The following is an 18,592-nucleotide window of genomic DNA, read 5'->3' as shown; positions in this document are numbered from 1 at the left end:
AATCTAAGTGGGGCTTAGCAAGTGGAGGGGAAAGCAGGGATCAACGCCCTGCAGGATCATTTTGATCCCTGCTTTCTCCTCCACTTATTTTTGTTTTCCTCAGCTTCTGTGTATAAGATGACCCTCAATTTTTAGTCTAAAGATTTTAGATAAAAGTATAGTCTTATACACTGAAAAATACGGTAAATTGTACACTAGGAAATTACCCCATTACACAATAAAAATATTGACCTCTCAGCACCTCCAAACTACATGTGGCATAACACTGTACATATTTTAGTTTCTGTAGAAGACAGTAGGTTGAGTCATTCTACTCTTCTGTTTTTGTGTCTCTCCTCTCTCCCCTCCCTGCCACCCCCCCATGGAAGCAATAAACTTCCATCTCCAGGGAAAAGTGCTGTGCTCACAGAAGCATCCATTCTGTCAATGAACGGTGTTAAGGCATGAGCCTGTTCAGTGGTTCCGTTTCATGGCTTCTATTGACATGCGGGGGGGGGGAAGGAAACTGGTCACACTGGGCTCACGTGCCTCCTTGCCTTTATGGCAGTTTTGGTTCTCCTTCATGTACTGAGGACCTCTGTGGTATAGCAGATGAACGCATGGACCCACGACAGTGCTCTGTGTGACTTTTGGTTAGTTGTGATCTTTCTCCCTCAAGGGTTGTTGCAAGGATAAAATGGTATGGCGGTGAATACCCCTCCACACCTTGAACTCATTGGCAAGAAGGCAGGGGGGAGATGCGGGGAAAAAATAAAGGTTATGCAGGATGGACTGTTCAAATCCATTTGCCCAGAGTTCTAAATTCAACTGGGGTCTTCTAGGACAGAAAAGCCACCCTCACTGCAGTGCCATTTGTTAGAGATAGTGGGTTGGGGGCTGGATCTGGTCTCCTTACCCCCACCCATTTAATTAAACTTGAAAATACTTTTTTGGGTCCATGCTCTGTGAATTCTTGTACTGTATATGCTGTCCTCAGCTTGGATGCTCTTACTGGGCAGAATCTGTTGATGTCAATTTACTTTTAGGTTGCAAATTTCCCGGGGGGGGGGGGGGGCTCCATTTTCCTGGGGAAGCCTTTAGTCTCTGAAGCTCACCACCAGATCAGACAGCAGTTTTTGGCAATTAAAGACTCCCCCCCCCCACGTCCATCCACCACCCCAAGGCTCCCAAAGGCTTCCCCCCAGGGCAAAAGGGAGTCTTGTTGTTGTTTAGTCGTTTCATCATGCCCGACTCTTCGTGACCACATGGACCAGAGCACGCCAGGCCAATCTGTCTTCTAGGGAGTCTTAGGGAGAATCAGAACCTAGAAAAGGGGGAGAGGAAATTTTTAATTGATTTTTTAAAAAGTATTAATGTTGGAAGCTAAGGACATAATCAGCTTCTACCATGTAGATTTACATCAACAGGATTTTGGTCTCTGTGTGTATGTTTGCGCGGAAGCCACTCTTCTGTAGACTTTGTGTCATGCAATTTCCTCTTAAACAATTCTGTTTATTCTAAAACGGTGTCAGACATGTATAGATACATTTGATCTTATTTTTTTAGAACAGAATATTTTGGTTCGTTCAATGATTAATGTCTTTTAGAATAACATTCTAAAGAGAGATGAAGTACTTGTACTTTAATCCACAGACCATTATCTGTAGAGAAGTGTTTTGCAATGTCACCAGTTATACAGTATCTCAAAGATTACATTGTTAAAGGCTCTGAAACATGGTACAAAATGATCTGGATATGTGCTTGACCAAATAGAACCATGCCTTATGAAATCTTTGTAACAGCCAGAAGGTGTTTGTTTTATGTATTGAGGATACACTGTTCTTGGAAGGTTCGCCATTTCAGTCTGAGTGCAAGTTTTCATAACATATCCATTAAAAGGCTGGGTTAATTAAAATAAATTAAAATAAATAATTTCACCAAATGGTGTGGATCCAGAGGTGGCGCAGTGGTTAAAACGCTGTACTGCAGCTAAAACTGTGCTCACGACCTGGGGTTCAAATCCCAGGTAGCCGGCTCAAGGTTGACTCAGCCTTCTATCCTTCCGAGCTCAGTAAAATGAGTACCCAGCTCGCTGGGGGGGCAATGTGTAGCCTATATAATTAAATTGTAAACCGCCCGGAGAGTGCTTGTAGCGCTATGGGGCGGTATATAAGTCCAATAAATAAATAAGTCCAATAAATAAATGTGTGTTTCGCAGCTCAATTGGTGGAAAGCTAATGAAAATGGGACCATGTTGAATGGGGTGAGTTTGTTGTTTCAACTCTGGGTGGTTTACAACAATTATGCAAACAACTCCCCCCCCCTCAAATGAGCTGAGTACTCATTTTACTGACCTCAGCAAGCTGGAAGGCCAAGTCAACCTTGAGCTGGCTATCTGAACCCATCAGGATTGAACACGAGTTGTGGTATAGGGCAATGTAAGAACCCCTCAAAGTCGTGTAAGGTTACCTTCCATGAGCAGAAAGCAAATTAATGGTAGCTCTTTTGCAGTCTAGTTGAATACTAGTCATAAATTTGGTCAAGTTCTGCTACAAATACTGTGCATTACTGGTAGAGACTTGGGGGAGGGGATATGACAAAACTAATTTTGTCAGGTTTATCTTTCTCCCTGAAGCTTAAGTGTGTGTAACTTAACCATTGTAAGATATTTCCTAAAATTAATAAATAAATTTACCTCCGATAAAGTTGTAATTCAAAGTATAAACGTTTTAAAAAGATGACATGAAATTAAGGGTATTTCTATATATACTTACAGAAAAGCAGCAGAATACAATCTGTTTAGAAGAGAGTTGGCCCTCTATTTCCTGATGTTTAGGAGACACTGCCTTTGGTGGTATTGCATTGATTATACAATCCTAGCTATTGGATAAAGTCCAAACATTGACACAGAATGAAGATACAAAATGCTGGGTGACTAGAACCCCGTTTATTGACTGATAAAGAGGCCTGGATTAGGACAGCCATAGAGTCATGCTGCAGATTCCCATACATGGGAATTAAAAAGGTAAAGGTTCCCCTTAACATTTTTAGTCCAGTTGTGTCCAACTCTAGGGGGCGGTGCTCATCCTGTTTTTCAAGCCGTAGAGCCAGCGCTTGTCCGAAGACAGTTTCCATTGTCACGTGGCAAGCGTGACTAGGGAACACTGTTTTGCTTTCCCACCGAGGTGGTACCTATTTATCTACTCGCATTTGCATGTTTTCGAATTGCTAGGTTGGCGAGGAGCTGGGACAAAGCGACCGGCATTCACTCCGTCGCGTGGATTCAATCTTACGACTGCTGGTCTTCTGACCCTGCAGCACAGGCTTCTGCGGTTTAGCCCGCAGAGCCACCACGTCCCTTGTGCTGCTTATTTCCATCCTTCTTTTGGTTCCAAGCCTCTGAGTACTGCCCATGACTCCTCCCCCTGAGGCCAAAAACGTAGTTTATCAAAAGAATCATCTCCCACATCTCTAATATTGAGGTGCCTGGTTCAGCTATGCCATGCCTGCCTTATCTTCATTTCCATCCACCATCCCAAGGCTCCCAAAGGCTTCCCCCGGGGCAAAAGGCCAGAGTAGACTATCTGTCTAGATGGGCAAGGTATAAATCTAAATAAATAAATACATAAATACATAAATAAATAAATAAAAGGGAGTCTTGGGGAGAATCAGAACCTAGAAAAGGGGAGGAGGAGATGTTAAATTAATTTTTTAGAAGTTTTAATGTTGGAAGCTGATGACATAAGGCAGACAGGGAGATAACATGTACCCTTTGTCTGACCCCACTGCCCATGGGAAGCTATCTTGAGCGTCCATATTTTGCTCTAACAGTAGCTTCTTGCCCACAATACAAGTTTTGCCTCAGGACAATCAAGTAGTGAGGCACACACATTTCTTTCAAAACAAGATCTTGGGATCTTCATAAAGGCTTTGCTATTATCTACATATAAAGCATAGTATCAGGCATTTCTCGCTCCATACAGAGTAAAAGTCTCTTTTTTTGCAACACCATGAGCTTTGCTTTGCTTGCATAGGCAATACAGTGGTTCTAAAGTTGCTGCCGTGTGGATAATGGGAATGGAACTCCTTAAAAATGAAATGCCCACCCCTGGTAGCTTTCCCTCACTTTCTAAAATGGCCGGTTCTTCATTGCACGGCTCTTCGTGAATCTGTCATTCTCACACCTCTCCTGTACAGTGTTTCCTTATTTTCTGCCTTCTCCTTCCTTCATCCTGGGCAAACAGTATGTTCTCTTGTTGATCTTTCAGGGTCCCTATATCAGGTTTAAATTTCCCTTGGATTTCTTGGATTTTATGGAAGAGATTTTTAGTTTTCTCTCTTTTTCCCCCCTCTTATTTCTTCACACCAGCGATTATAATTGTGGTTTGTTTTTTGTCTCTACACAAGTCATTGAAAAGTTGCATTCTGGATTCTGGCCCTATTTTTATTTATCTTTTCATCCATCAATAACAATTTTCTGAGTCATCTTCTAAGCTCTCCTTTGCTTTTTGTACTGGAATTTTGTCTCTGGTTTTGATCCACAGTTCTTTTGATTTATGGTTGTTGAATTTAGTAATGGAAATCTATTCTTTATGAGGATTTATTCTCTGTTTCTATGATATTACAGCTTCTGTCTTTTGCTCCCAATTCTGTAGTGCATCTGATTTCTGTATTGGCCATCTAGTGATGTCCAGGTGTACAGTAATCTGTCTGGTTGCCTCAAGCATGCATTTGCATTTAGATTGTTGACTTCACAAAACTCTCCTTCTTGGTTTCTAATTTCTAGGTCAAATTCTTCAACACTTGGTTCTGCTTTGTTTCCTACTTTTAGTGCTGCCACCTGGTAGCTGCCCTACAGGGGTTTCCCTACCGCCATCACTGATGGAACTGTCCATTCTCTTCTGCTGATGGGACCATTAATCCAGGAGGAGCGTGGATGCATCGTAGTCTTGACTGTTCTGCCTTGGGCATCCCTACTAGGGGGAGTCCAACCAGGATAGTCAATAGTTGAAGTGAGGGGAGTTCAAGAGTAACACCATCTGGGCGCAAACACCCTCCTCCTGAAATTTGGACGTGAAGTGGCCTTTTTGCTCCAACCACAATCTGGCCCTGTAGGCAGGACCTCAGTTGGAGAAACACACTTGTACACATCCTCCTTTCCTGATCCAGTCCTTTCTGTATATATAAAAATTAAATTAAATCATGTCCTTTATTTCAAAAAAGTTAAATTAAAAAAAACCAGCACTTTTAAGGTTCCATTCCATACAAAGTGATATCAATATTATTTACACGAAATGATTCACAGCACAAGGCTGAGAAACTCTTTTCTTGCCTATTTTCTGTTTAAGATGTCGTGCAATTGCACACTCACCCCATATGTCACTTATTAGATATTTAAGCTAATTAAGAGGATGTCATCATTTGGTAATACCTTACATTCCAACTTTCCAAACACCTTAATCATGTTTGTTTTTTCCTTACACAAGGCTTTTCTGAGCATTACATAATTCCATTTTATTTCCCTGAGAACTCTCGATCATATTAGCAGCAACTAAACAGTCACAGTGTTGAAAACTGAAGATATAGAAGCTTGTTCCCCTCTCACTGGAAATTAGCAAGAGAAGAGGATCCACCTCTGGAATTGACATCATCCAGGCTTGGATTTTTGTCTGCACCATTTTATCACAGACAATGGAATATCTGGACAGAAACATGATTTTGCTAGGAAACACATAATCTCTTCATAAATTCCTTCTAAAGACAGCTACATGATCCTTTTAGATGATCAATGGCATCAACGCTCCTTCCATACATAGTAATTAACTGGGGATGTACCCTGAAGATGAGAGAAGAACACAGGAGATATTACACATGACATAATGTGACATATGTCATATCAACATCATTAGCTTTATGATAGTAATATGACATGTTACTTGAGCACTTATGAGCAACTCTACAGAAATAAAAAAAGTTCTAATTTTACCTATAATTTTACAAATTAAAAAATCGTAAGTTTTGCTACTATCCTAAACAATATAGGTCTGTTTTACTCTCCAGAGTTCTTGTATGCCAATTTAATTTATTACAAATGGGTTATTCATGTAACCAATTTGTTGAATCAAATGGGCAGAGCTATTAATATTAAACACTATACAAATGAAACTGCAGCCCTAGAGAATCTGAGGTCTATGTTTTCCATCCATGAGAAATAAGCAAAGGCGAGGAAGCTTCTTCAGAGACCCTCCCTGACAGTAAGTAAGAAATACTGGTTTCACTGGCCAGCTCAATTTTTTCTCATGCATTACAAAACAAGGAAAGGAAACAGTGCACATAGCTACAACTGTACTTGAAACAGGATGTGACATCTCAGTGTAACACCTGATTAGAACTGTATAGTTGTCTTGAAACGTATTTTCTGGTGTGCAGGGACAGGCACAACTTTGTTATGTACCATCAAGTCAGAACTGACTTATTGTGGCCCTAAATAGGCTTTCAAGGTAAGTGAGATCTTTTCAGACCTGGTTTCACCTGTTTCACTCCCCCTCCCAGTGAGTTCCCATGGCCAAGCAGAGATTTATACCCAGGTCTCCTGAGTCCTAGTCCACCACGTTATCCATTATACCACACTGGTTATTGTGCAGTTTTACATTTTACTTCTGTAGCACTCGGAAGCATTTGCTATCTCCCCAAGGTTGAAACAAATAATGCATCATAAAATAATTTGAGGTATTTGCCACTCTCATTGTTTTACATTTCTGACATACATGCCTTCAAGGACTGGATTTACACCAGATAGCCTCACCAAATTTGTGGACCTGGCAGATAGGCCTAGATGCCTAGAGACCAATCAACATGTTACATAATCCCATATACTGTAGAGGCATTGGACCAACTCTACCATTGTAAAGGAGAACAGCCGAGCAAACATACACACCAAACAGAACACCGTCACAATGGTGAGAAGAATCTAGCTTGTGTACTTTTTGCTGCATTTGTTATTAAGCATAATAGTCACATAAGACCAGTGGGGGGTAGGTGGGTTATGGCACTGCAGTTTGGACCCTGCTGCTAAACTACATATTGCAGTCAACTAAGTTATCAATTAAATTGGACATCTAATGGAACTGAGCTATTTAATTAATCCTTAACGTAATGTTACATCAGGGGGGTTACATCAGCATTTCTACAACAGTAACTTAGTCAGGTATGGGAGAGTACAGAGAAAGAAAGCTGTTCCCAGACAACAGGATCATCCTTAAATTATGTAACAAACCCCCTGTTTCTCCTACCACTCCAAGATCTCTATTGCTCAGCCAGATGAACTATCTTAAAGCAAACTAAAGAAATTGTAAAGGTAAGGACATGAAATTATATGGGGAGGGAGAAAGGGAAAAAAGAAGGTTTTCAGTTGAATAGACAGGAAATAGGAATTTAAAAAATGCTTGAACCTCTTGAATTCTCTCCAAATACAGCCAAAAGTGAGGAGAAAAGTAAAAACTGGAAAATTTCACTTTTATTCTCATAAGACATTAAAGTAACATAATGTAATGAAAATTAAATCACTAAAGTAAATCTCTTCTTTTCACCATAAATGTAATTTGATTCGAGTTTTTAAGCTTATCAAATGTTAACGTGAACATTTTCCACGGATTTTCCAGTCTCTGGTTACAACCCCGTATGTGTGTGTGTGTGTGTGCGTGCGTGCGCGCGCGTGCTTTATGCACTCTGGAGAAACTGGACCAGAAGCATAGTGTGCAGGCAAACCCTAACATGGCCCCACACAGCTCTGCCTATCTTAAATTCAAAGTCTTCAACTATAGTACGCAAAACCTATTAGGTAGATATCAGAGGAATTACTAATTCTAATGAACCAGTTAGTGATTACTAAAGGTCACGTGCCCGCGTTTTACCCTACCGAACATGAACTTCTGATGGCCATTCCATTAAATCTCCATCTACATTCCAAGGGTATGTATCCTTTTGTGCAGAATCTACAGAATTCAATCTGTCTCTAGTGCCATCTTCCTTTTCAGTCCTCAGACAAACTTTTACTTCTTCCACAATGTGAGTTTCAACAAAAGGAAAACTGAACTAAAAAACAAACAAACCCAAAAAGAACATTTATAAAAGAAACCGTTAAACATTCTAAGACACTTGCCATTTTGATTTCCCCCCCCTTGAAGGGTGAAGAAGATGTGCATATGCTTTCGTTTGTATGTGTAGAATAAAACACTTGTCAGCAATTATCTCAAACACACTAAACTTGACAATAATCTCAAATGGTCTTACAATATAAAGTTTAGAAAGTCCTGATTCGGGAAGATACATTTCTGCAGCGCAGTGCAACCTCCTCTGCATCAATGCTTTTCTTTTCTCATTTCTTTCTTCTTGCCAGACAGAAAATCTAGCAATGCTTTTAAAACAATCATGGTTAGAAATGGCAACCATGGCAAAGATTCTTTTTTTCAGTATAAGAGTTCTTTAAATGTAGGCCATAAGTGTCTAAGTAGCACGACTTGCAATCAAAAGTTTGGACCCAAATTTAGTCATAAGTTAGAGCAGGCCCACTAAAATTCATGGGACTTAAGGTAGCCTGAGATAATGTACGTCACATCAGTTTTAATGGGTCTGCTGCGAAAATGACTTAAACCTTGGTCCAAAATGTCACATCAACAGTGTCTAACTTTGCTGGATTGTGTCCTGAATGTTCCGTGGAATGCAAATGCCTCTCATAATTAGCGCTCTGCACTAATGGAGCAGTATGTAAATCTAAATGAATGAATGAATGAATAACCTAGCTTTGAAAATGGCCCATTAAAACTAATGAGTACTCACAGTTTATTTTAAAACCTGTGATTTAAAGGAAACTTGTGCTGCATGGAACTGTATTTGAGCTCCTCAGATCCAGTAATAAAGATGGACAGCAGAAAAGCAAATGTTCACTTAACCCACAAGAAACAGTGTCCTGTGCTTCCACACCTTAAGCAACACAAAATCTTCATCTACCTGGAATGATCTAAATGGGTTCAGCTTTTCTAAATTAAAAGATATAATTGCCTGAGGATAGTTTCAAAAAACCCAGAAATTGGTCTGTGAGGCTCTGCTTTTGTGTTACTGTAATAGGAAGTAATCAATTAAAAGATTTTCCTTGCAATAAAGAGTATATGGAAATGACAGATTTAGAAGAGGTTAGCCGTGTTAGTCTGTGCAAGCATATCAGGTGAAATCCAAAGAAACAAAGCAAAACAAAAGACAAAAACATGTGGCATCTTAAAGACTAACCCTGATATTTTAATGTAAGCTTTGGTGGACACATCCACTTCATCAGACATTAAGAAACAGAATGGAATGTAGATAAAATATCAGTTTCACATTCTAAATGTTCATTGGTTACATGCAGTAATTGGGTTTATGTTTGTTTTAGGTTCTTGTTGTAAAAATTCTTCAAGAAGACAGAATCATCACAAATCAAGAATACGGAGAGAAACAGCTGAAATAAAATTCTATATATGATGGACACCCATAGAAATGGATTGAATATAAGCCTAGGTTTCTTAAGTCACTACCAAATGTAACACTTCTGCTGTTACCCACTGTTAGTTTCTTCACAACTACCAAGCCCATCTCTCATCACAAGGCACCAAGGTAAAAGTTGTCTATATTCCCTACACTAACACTCTGCTAACTTCTTTCAGTCTTTCTTTTCCCTCTTGAGGTTTAATTATCTCGTCAACCCTACCCCCTCTCTCTTATCTCCCCCCACATCTCTACTCAGACCCGGTGTCTGTTTTCTGTCTTCTTGAAGAATTTTTACAGCAGGTGCATAGGCCTAATCGCTGCATGTAACCAATGAACATTTAGAATGTGAAACTGTTATGTCGTCTACATCTCATTCCATTCTCTTTCTTTATGTCTGACAGAGTGGGCGTGTCCACGAAAGCTTACATTACAAATATAATAGTCTTCACAAGATTTTGTTTTGTTTTGTTTCTTTGGATTTTGCCTGATATGGAAATGCTAGAGTAACACTTCTTCTCTTGGCCCTGTAATATGTACCATCACATACTCTTATGTCATGCTGATCTTCACCTTCATTCTATACCTCTGTCTCAATCAGCAATGAAATGTGTAGACCAGACATCACCTGGTTTGGATTTACCCTAGCAGCAAGTGGTGAGCAGTTCTTAAAAGGCCCCAGAGATACACTACAACAGGGACCTTGTCAGTAATTTGAAAGGGTCAACAGACTGCAGCTGCCTGCGTTTCCATCACCATCTCACATCAGTAAACTGGTGGTGATGATGGCACTTTCCTCTACGATCCAGTTTCTCAAACCTCGACCCTGGGACTTCCAAAACACTGAAAAGCAATTTCCACAAAACAATTTCAGACAAACACACAGGCATATGCTTTTGCTCATATTTACCAGAACTCAACCCTAAGAGGATCTGACTTAGTGCAGCCTTGAGAAGACTCCATGTGTTTAATACAAATCTGAGTCTCCCACAACTCTGAAATCCTCTTGTTTTCTAGTCCTTTAAGGAAGTATTCCTCTAGTGCTTTCTGAATAAATACTCATGAAGCACATCCCATAGTGATGCAAAAGACCACACTCTCTTCCGTCCTGGTCCCCAGCTAAAGATAACGCTGCATGGGATGGGTGCCACTTTGGTCTCTCTGTGTGTTAAAGCTGTAAATGTACTACAGAATCTGTTGTGCTGTTAATCTTTTTTTTCCTTCCTCCCTTACTGTGTGTACAGATGAACATTAAAAATTCTGTCAACAAAATGTCATCACTTTCCATTTGACTCTAACCTCAATGTATTCTTCATTTAAATATAGATTTTTCACAATCAGTTTAGCAGCTTTACACGCTAGTAACTCCCTATATGTAAGAACCATATATAACTAAACCACAACAGATGGACAGAAATAGGCTAATCGGTATTAGTCTGATTGGTGATTTTCAAAAATCAGATAAAAGTGGGCTAATGTACTCTGACAGGAAGCTAAGTCTCCTTACAAAGGCACCAACATCTTCTGCAAAGCATTTACTTCTATCTTAAATCTTTATCGGCTTTTTTTTTAATATTATGTTTCAGATATTTTGCTTTGTTTTTCTAATCATGCCACTGTTACCTGTTCTAGTATTTGCTACACACCGTGGTTAAATAAATCTAATCAAAACAATTTGGGGTTGCAAAATATAAAGATAAGCTGTTACCTGGTTTTTCACACTAGCATATCTTCTCAGGTGTTTAACAAATTCCGGACGAGAAGTATTTCGTACAGCAATAAGAGCAAGGGTTCCATCATTAAGTCTAAAAAAATGACATAGTTCAATTAAAACATTAAATTTGATGCCATTTTTTTTATCATCAGTGCTATTATAAAGGAAATAAACCTCAGATGTCCATTGATTAAGATACAGGTACCTCTAGCATTTCATGTACTTCACAGTTTTTAAAATAAATTATATAAAATAAAGTTCAGTCAATATTAGCATCAATAGTAATTATTGGTATAAAGTCGTCATCATAGTTCTTCACAAATATGTTGTTTATCCTTAAAAACAACCCTGCAGATATTGGTATTATCATCTCCATATTACAGACAAAGGACAAGGCTGAAGGGCCATCCCTTTCTTAAATAACAATAACTGTGTGCCATCAATTCTGACTTATAGCGACCTTTTTCAGGGTGTCCAAGGTATAGAGTACTTACAAGTGCTTTCCCACCCCCTTCTTCTGGGGACACATCTTGGGACCTTGCAGCTTTCCCAAGGCCACACCGGCTGGCTCTTCTCTTGGGAGGTACAGCGGGGAATCAAACTCCCAGCCTCTGACTCCACAACCAGATTCCTATTACCCAGCCAGCAGTTTTATCTCTTACTTACAGGCACAAATTTATTAGTTCAGAGCAGCAAAATCATTCTGTGATATCACCAGCTTGTTCTGAGACACTGGCAGCTTTGATGTGGGATGTCTACATGAGCTGATAGTGTCACATCCTGCATCCAGTCTGACAGGAACAGTCACCACTCATTACCAACATGGATTTTCTTCTCCAAGCCCTCTGCATTATGTGAGCCATCAGCCTAGCCCAATTTTCCATATCCTAATTCAAATGGGGTTCCAACTTGCCCCTTGCCAATTTACAAGGTCCAGAGCCAGCCTAACATTCTTGCACGTTCTTCATCCTTCCCAGAAGATATTGCAACAATCCCCATCTCTGCTTACTTGGTAAGGTCTTGGGTATCTGAAACCAAGTATGACTTCCAAGAGCAGATCTGACCCACTCTAGAAAGCATCCACTCTGAGACCTCTTGTCTTACCCCTGCATTCTGTGATTATCCTGTAAATACAGTTTTCTCCCTTCTTTCTGGATTTCCCCTGCTGCCCAAGATCCTGCTCACTGAAACTTTCTCTGAAACATGCTTCTTGATAGATGTTGAGGAAGAATAGGCAAATTCTTTCTGTCTTCCTCCTCAGCTCTTGCAGCTTCCATCTCCTCCTTCTGCCACTCATACTAAACTCTCCCTCTCAGTTCAAGCATCACACAACAGCACTGTTTCTTTCACTCTTTTCTGTCCACTCTCTTTGGGACAGTTTTCAGTGACTGATAGGTCATCTATTCTCTATTTGCTTTATCCATCATCTTTCCTTTTGTAATAAAGCTCTAATCACAGCTTTGTTCTCCCTCTCGGGGCCCCATGGCAATGTCTCAGTATCCAGGTCAAAGCTCACGTTACCCACTTTGTGCTCCTTTTAAATGGTAAAATGTGCTAGCGCCAGGACCAGTGTCTGCTATGGGCTACAACAGGGCCTTACATCCATGTTATTACTAGGGCCTGGAAATGTTACTTTCTAAAAATAAATTCCCAGAATCTTCCAGCCAACATGACCATTATGCTCATCAGGGGATTCATAGAATCATAGAATCATTGTAGGGTTGGAAGGGACCTTTGAGGTCTTCTAGTCCAACCCCTTGCCCAAGGCAGGAGACCTCATACCATCCTGGACAGATGGCTGTCCAATCTTTTCTTGAAAACCTCCAGCAATGGGACATCCACAACATCGGGAGGCAAGATGTTCCACTGCTTAATGGTTCTCACTGTCAGGAAATTCCTCCTTATTTCCAGTTTGGATCTCCCTCTGATGAGTTTCTACCCATTGGGAATAAATACACCTTTTCCAAGCCCTGACTAGCACTCAATATGAGTTCCCAAATATCTGTTGTTCCTGAAATGGTTTACTCCCTAGATCAAGAAAGTAATGTCAGATGTCCATGGAGACATATGTTTTAAGCAAACATAGTAAAGGGGATTGCCTGGTCAACAGACCAATTTCATTCTTACTCAATTCTATTGAAATAAAAATTACTGAAATATTTAAAATATTTACTCAGAAGTTAATTCCATGAGATTTACTCCCAGATTGTATCAAAGATATAAGTGGATTTTGAATTCCCCTCCCCCTTTCACAAAGTCCAAAAATAACTCATTAAAGTTGCTCCACAGTGACAAATACATAAAGACTTTGGTCAGATTTGTGCACCAAATGCTGAGAGGAGTCTCTCATCTGCAAGTGAAATAACAAATTCCAAGCAAAATGACTGATGGAATATTGTTGTTCACACACTAAAGCCATTTTTGTACCAGAGCTTTAAAAAAATATTACTTGTAAAAGGCAGTCAACTTAAAAGTTTCAATTCTTTATTATACAATAATGCAATCCAATTAAGAGGAATGATGTAACCTTCCTAACTGCCTACAGTGCCTATGAAAAAAGATCTGAAATGTATTTATTCTGGATGAATGGCAAGCTATGGGGAAATGTTGGTGTTATCTAGAGATGGGCATTAATCAGAAAAATGGTGATTCGTTTTGATTCATGATTCATCTAGGCTGATAAATCACTAGTTACAAATGTATAATTTTTTTCTGACAAATTGATGAATCAATTCATCAATTCATTATTTTACTTTAAAACCCTATAAAACAGCCACCAAGTACCTAGAGACACCAAAATCACAGAAGAGCTTCCCCTGACTCTCCTCTAGAAGCCCTGCAAGTTTGGTGAAGTTTGGATTTTGCATATCTGTGTTAAACACCCACAAGTAGCCCCCCGCAGGAAAGATTGCCCCCTCCCAGGTACCTATCATAGAGGAGCTTCATCTCACTCTCCTCTACAATCCCTCCAAGTTTGGTGACGATTGGGCTTCAGACATCCAAGTTATACACACATGAAATGGGCCCCCCAGGAAAGTGCCCTTTACCGGCTTGGAGGAAACCCAGTCTTCACCAAACCAGGCAATATCAAAATATTCCCTAATGATAGCAGCGCTAATTATTTTTATAATGATACATGACTCTAGTCTTTCACTGTATTTCTGCTAAGTGGCTTTCACTGGAACTTCTACATTTTGTATTTACAGCATCTGTTGTGTCTTTACAATACACCTCTAGCAAATCCAAAAGAGGTAGATCTCTCATTATGAAAGCCCACAGGAGCTCATCACTTGACGACTACCACTTAAGTCAGACTTGTAAACTAATTTAATCACTGTAATTATCTACTGATTATTCTAGGTGGCTGACCTCATCTGCCTGATCCAAAAACTGATTACCATTCCTGAGATTAGAGAGTCAACCGTAGTCCACCTCAGCCCTCTTCATCCCTCTCACCCAACCTCAGAGGGTCTAGACTGCTCATGAAAACAAGCCTACATTCTGGGGAAAGCCAAGGTTTTAGAGTAAGAGGCCAGAGACATTCCTCTAATTCCGTAAGTCCTTACTGAACTGACCTGGTATTAGGTGCCAAGCCTCTTGGTGCCATTGAACAAAGGCAAGGGATTGCCATTATGCTTACGTTCAGGAAGTGACCGTGGATCTTGTGCCAATCCTCCCTGCTGTCTAAATATAACAACACACTGCATTACGTCAAGCAGCCTTAATTCTTTTCTGTAAGTGATTAAACTTGAAAACTTACCCAGTTTTAGTCCCTCTCTCTTCTTTCTAAAAATAAATGCATTAGGAAAAAAAAAGAATTAACAAGCACTGAATGATGTACGCTAATAAGCAAATGTTAAAAAGGGAGCATGTGAAATGGAATTAAACATCCAGATTCAGGAGAGAACAATCTAATATATCTTTAAAAGACAAGTTTCAGTTCTAATCTTAAAGACATTATTGATACTAAGTCCAACTGAAGTTGAAAGGGATTTCTTTGGCTTCATGGCTTTAGCTGAAGTGTATTAATGAAAACAAAGCACAATCTGAAAGAACAAAAATGACAGACTATTTAGTTTATTAAAAGTTAGTAAGTCGCTCAAAGAAAAGATACTCATTTATTTGCTGTTCACTACAATGGTTCCAGTCAAACCATTTTGGAAAATTTTGTTGAAATTGGTGATGCTTAAACTCATCACAACTATCTCTGGGTTGAACTGGGACTGTTACTGGATAGCTTGAATACACAGCCTCACGACTGTCTGATTGTTACATACCTATCGTTCTCCTGGGCATCTTGCTCCAAGGGCTTTATAGGTAGGAATGACAATTCACAGTCTTCTGGCCTAGGGACAGAAAGAGCATACTCTTAGCTCAAAAATATATATTTTTAGAGATGGATCTTTCATGTTTAACTAAAATACACAAAGCATGAAAGAGGTTCTCATGTTCTTTCAGTGACTGCTGAAAGAGAGCCTCAAAAACGTGAATGATTTGTATTTACAAAAGAGAGATACACCAAAGCTTCATGTTTCTTTAGCACTCCTTCCTTCATGAAGCCTTTTGACGCTCTTTCACCCTTGGTCTGTCAAATTGCATCAGAAATATTTCATCCAAGAGAATCACAAGAATTGCTAGCAGCTAGTCCAGGAGTCTCCAAACTTTTCAGCATCAGGGCCACACCATCTATTTTACACATTTTTTGAGGGCCAATGGTACACACACACATGCACACATGCACGGACTAGAGGGGACGGACCTGAGCCTGCAGCATTCACGGGGCCAGATAAAAAGACAAGGTGGGCCTAATTTGGCCCATGGGCCATAGTTTAGAGATCCCTGAGCTATTCAATCAGAACAACAGCAGGAATTTTGGATTAATAAGGACTTGGAATCCAGTAAGGGTTCCTTCCTTGTGTAATTACTGTGTGCTGAGATCCTGGTTCCCACCATTTTGGATGGCTGCCTCCCTGCTGATCCTTGATGTTGGATCCTTTCCTTTTCCTTTCCTTTTTTTTTTTTTTTTTTTTTTTTTTTTTTTTTGGCCTTTCCATGATTTTGAGAGAGGGGAAATTTCTTCCCAATTTCTTTTTTTTTAATTTTATTTTAATTAAAAAGTACAAAAAATAATAATAAAAAACCGAAAAATACAAAATACCTACTGCTACAAAAAAACAAACTGTAAATTACGAGACTATAAATTACAAAACATAACAGTGAACCCATCACCCTCAGGACTAGCATTACACTTCTTTCCATCCATTTTCATTCCAAAATTTCAATGTTTCTTCACTTGGTGTATACCCCCTCCCTCTCCGAAATACATGTTCTAAAAATACGTTCCATACTTTTTTTAAGTCATTATTTTTCATTTGGCCCCTGCTTATTTTCATATCGCATGTCAGTTTATCATTAATAGCCATATCCCACAATTCTCTATACCATTCCATTTCTTCCCAATTTCTTTGGATTATTTGGTGCTGCCAGGCAGTCCATTTGTGTCAGCCTGCCTCCTTGGGATTATTGTTGGGGGGCAATTTCTTTGGGGATTTTTCCCTCTTTGTTTTTTTTCTTATGTTGTATTTTTTGTGTGTGTTTTTTTCCTTTGATTGTTTTTGTTCCTGTATTTTCTTGTATTATTTCTGCAGCTGTCTGGTCTGCTTGCTGCTGATTACTGTACTTTTAAAAAGGGAAGAGAAGACTTCAAGCATTGAAAGGGATGGAATGGCTGATAAAAACTACTGCCTGCATAGGTCTGCTGGTGGATTTTCTATCTCATATACTGTTGCCTGCTTTTGAATGAGACTGATTCTCTCTTGCCTGGCCTCTGCTTTTCTGGAGTAGTTTTTCAGGTTAGTTTAGAGCTTCTTGAGTGTCAAAAAACACAGAGAAACATGATTTAGAAACAGCATTTAAAAATAAACATTAAAAATTCATACTTCAGATTTGCTAGTGTTTTGACTACAGCAAAGTCTTTTCGCTGATTCGGTGGCAGCCAACGGTGCTTCTCAGCGAAAGCTAATGTTCTTGATCCAAAGCCAAACACAGAAGAGAATCCAAAACGAAGTACTTTGCTTGGAGTACGGAAAGTGCACATGTCCACTGACTGAAGATGCCCTGATGTGCAAGATTAATGCAAACATAGGTTTGTATTTATTACTTCTTCTTTTTTGCTCCTCATCATATGGCTCAAGTTGGTTTACAATCAATTTACACTATGAGGCATTTCAGTATCAACACATTGAGACTAAAACCGTTACAATCCATTTCTCCTTCCTAGTGTGAAAAAGGAGAGAATGAGTAGACACAAGAACCATGGGAATAAAGAAACATGGGAAGCTGCCTTACACTGAGGACGATTACTGGTCCATATCTCCCAGTACTCTCAATTCTGACTGGCAGAGGCTGTCCAACATTTCAGGCAGGGGCCTTCCCTAACCCGGCCTGGAGGTGCCAGGGATTGAAGCCAGCACCTTCTGCTTGCAAAGCATGTCATCTACTCTTGAACTGCAATCCCTCCTAGTTATTTGTGATGGTGTATGCACAGTGCACATGTGCATCATATTCTGGATCTCATGGGCTCACTTTAGGTTAAAGAAGAGTCAGAAAAAAATGTTGAATGGGGCATAATAGAGGCATTTTACCTTTCTTATAAAACTGGAAAGACTGTGAAACTAGTCTGAACCATATATAATCATCACAGGGATCTGAAAAATGCAACCCTATCCATTTTGTTAAAGCAAACTACAAAAAAGTAAATGTGGTCAGTTTTGCCTGTGTATACTGGTTCTCCAAACTGATGTGGCATATTTAATAAAGTTCAGTTTCTTTTCTACACCTATTAGATATGGAATTACTTACCCAGGATTATGTGTAATATTGCTGTCAGTGTGTGCTGAATTCCATTCAGAGTGTGTGCCAAAGCATTTGTAGAACCTGCAAATGTTAAACAGCAAGTATAAAATATTTAAGATTACTGTACATCATACTAAAGGTTCTTTAGATTATATTGATAGGGATGGGTTTTTTCATTTAGACATCATTCCATCCCACATTAGAGTCATTATAATGTCTTTCCTAACTGATGTTAGTAATATTCGACTCAGCCTGGTCCTGTAATACTTTATTTTAGGGTTATTCCATTTTATTTTAGGGATATCAAAACCTATTGTTTTGTATACAATATTGTAATGAGTGAAGGGCAGCTGATTTTCATTGCGGGAGCTTTGTGATGTCGTGGTTAAACTGCAGTATTGCAGTGAAGACTCTGCTCATGACCTGAGTTTGATCCCAATGGACTCAGGTGGTCGGTTCAAGGCTGATTCAGCCTTCCATCCTTTTGAAGTTGATAGCTTGCATAATGTGTAGCCTGCATCATTA

The 18,592-nt window shown here is 39.5% G+C and overlaps 1 protein-coding gene across 1 annotated transcript in view; it reads right to left on the bottom strand.

Annotated features, from left to right (window-relative positions):
• Window positions 1–2,904: 2,904 nt before the first annotated feature.
• CERKL (CERK like autophagy regulator) overlaps window positions 2,905–18,592 on the bottom strand; it is a 58,734-nt gene continuing 43,046 nt past the window's right edge. The window contains exons 6-13 of the mRNA XM_072980953.2: window positions 18,074–18,148; window positions 17,152–17,329; window positions 15,490–15,558; window positions 14,973–14,998; window positions 14,788–14,896; window positions 11,207–11,303; window positions 7,898–8,073; window positions 2,905–5,815 (exon numbers count right to left, since the gene is read on the bottom strand). Of these exons, the coding sequence (XP_072837054.2) occupies window positions 5,734–5,815; window positions 7,898–8,073; window positions 11,207–11,303; window positions 14,788–14,896; window positions 14,973–14,998; window positions 15,490–15,558; window positions 17,152–17,329; window positions 18,074–18,148 (812 nt within the window). The 3' untranslated portion in view covers window positions 2,905–5,733. The remainder of the gene's footprint in view (window positions 5,816–7,897; window positions 8,074–11,206; window positions 11,304–14,787; window positions 14,897–14,972; window positions 14,999–15,489; window positions 15,559–17,151; window positions 17,330–18,073; window positions 18,149–18,592) is intronic.

This window comes from Pogona vitticeps, chromosome 1 (genome assembly GCF_051106095.1).
Source record: "Pogona vitticeps strain Pit_001003342236 chromosome 1, PviZW2.1, whole genome shotgun sequence".
Taxonomy (NCBI): domain Eukaryota; kingdom Metazoa; phylum Chordata; class Lepidosauria; order Squamata; family Agamidae; genus Pogona; species Pogona vitticeps.
Note: the sequence above shows the minus strand (reverse complement) of the source record. Positions and strands in the feature narration are given on the sequence as shown.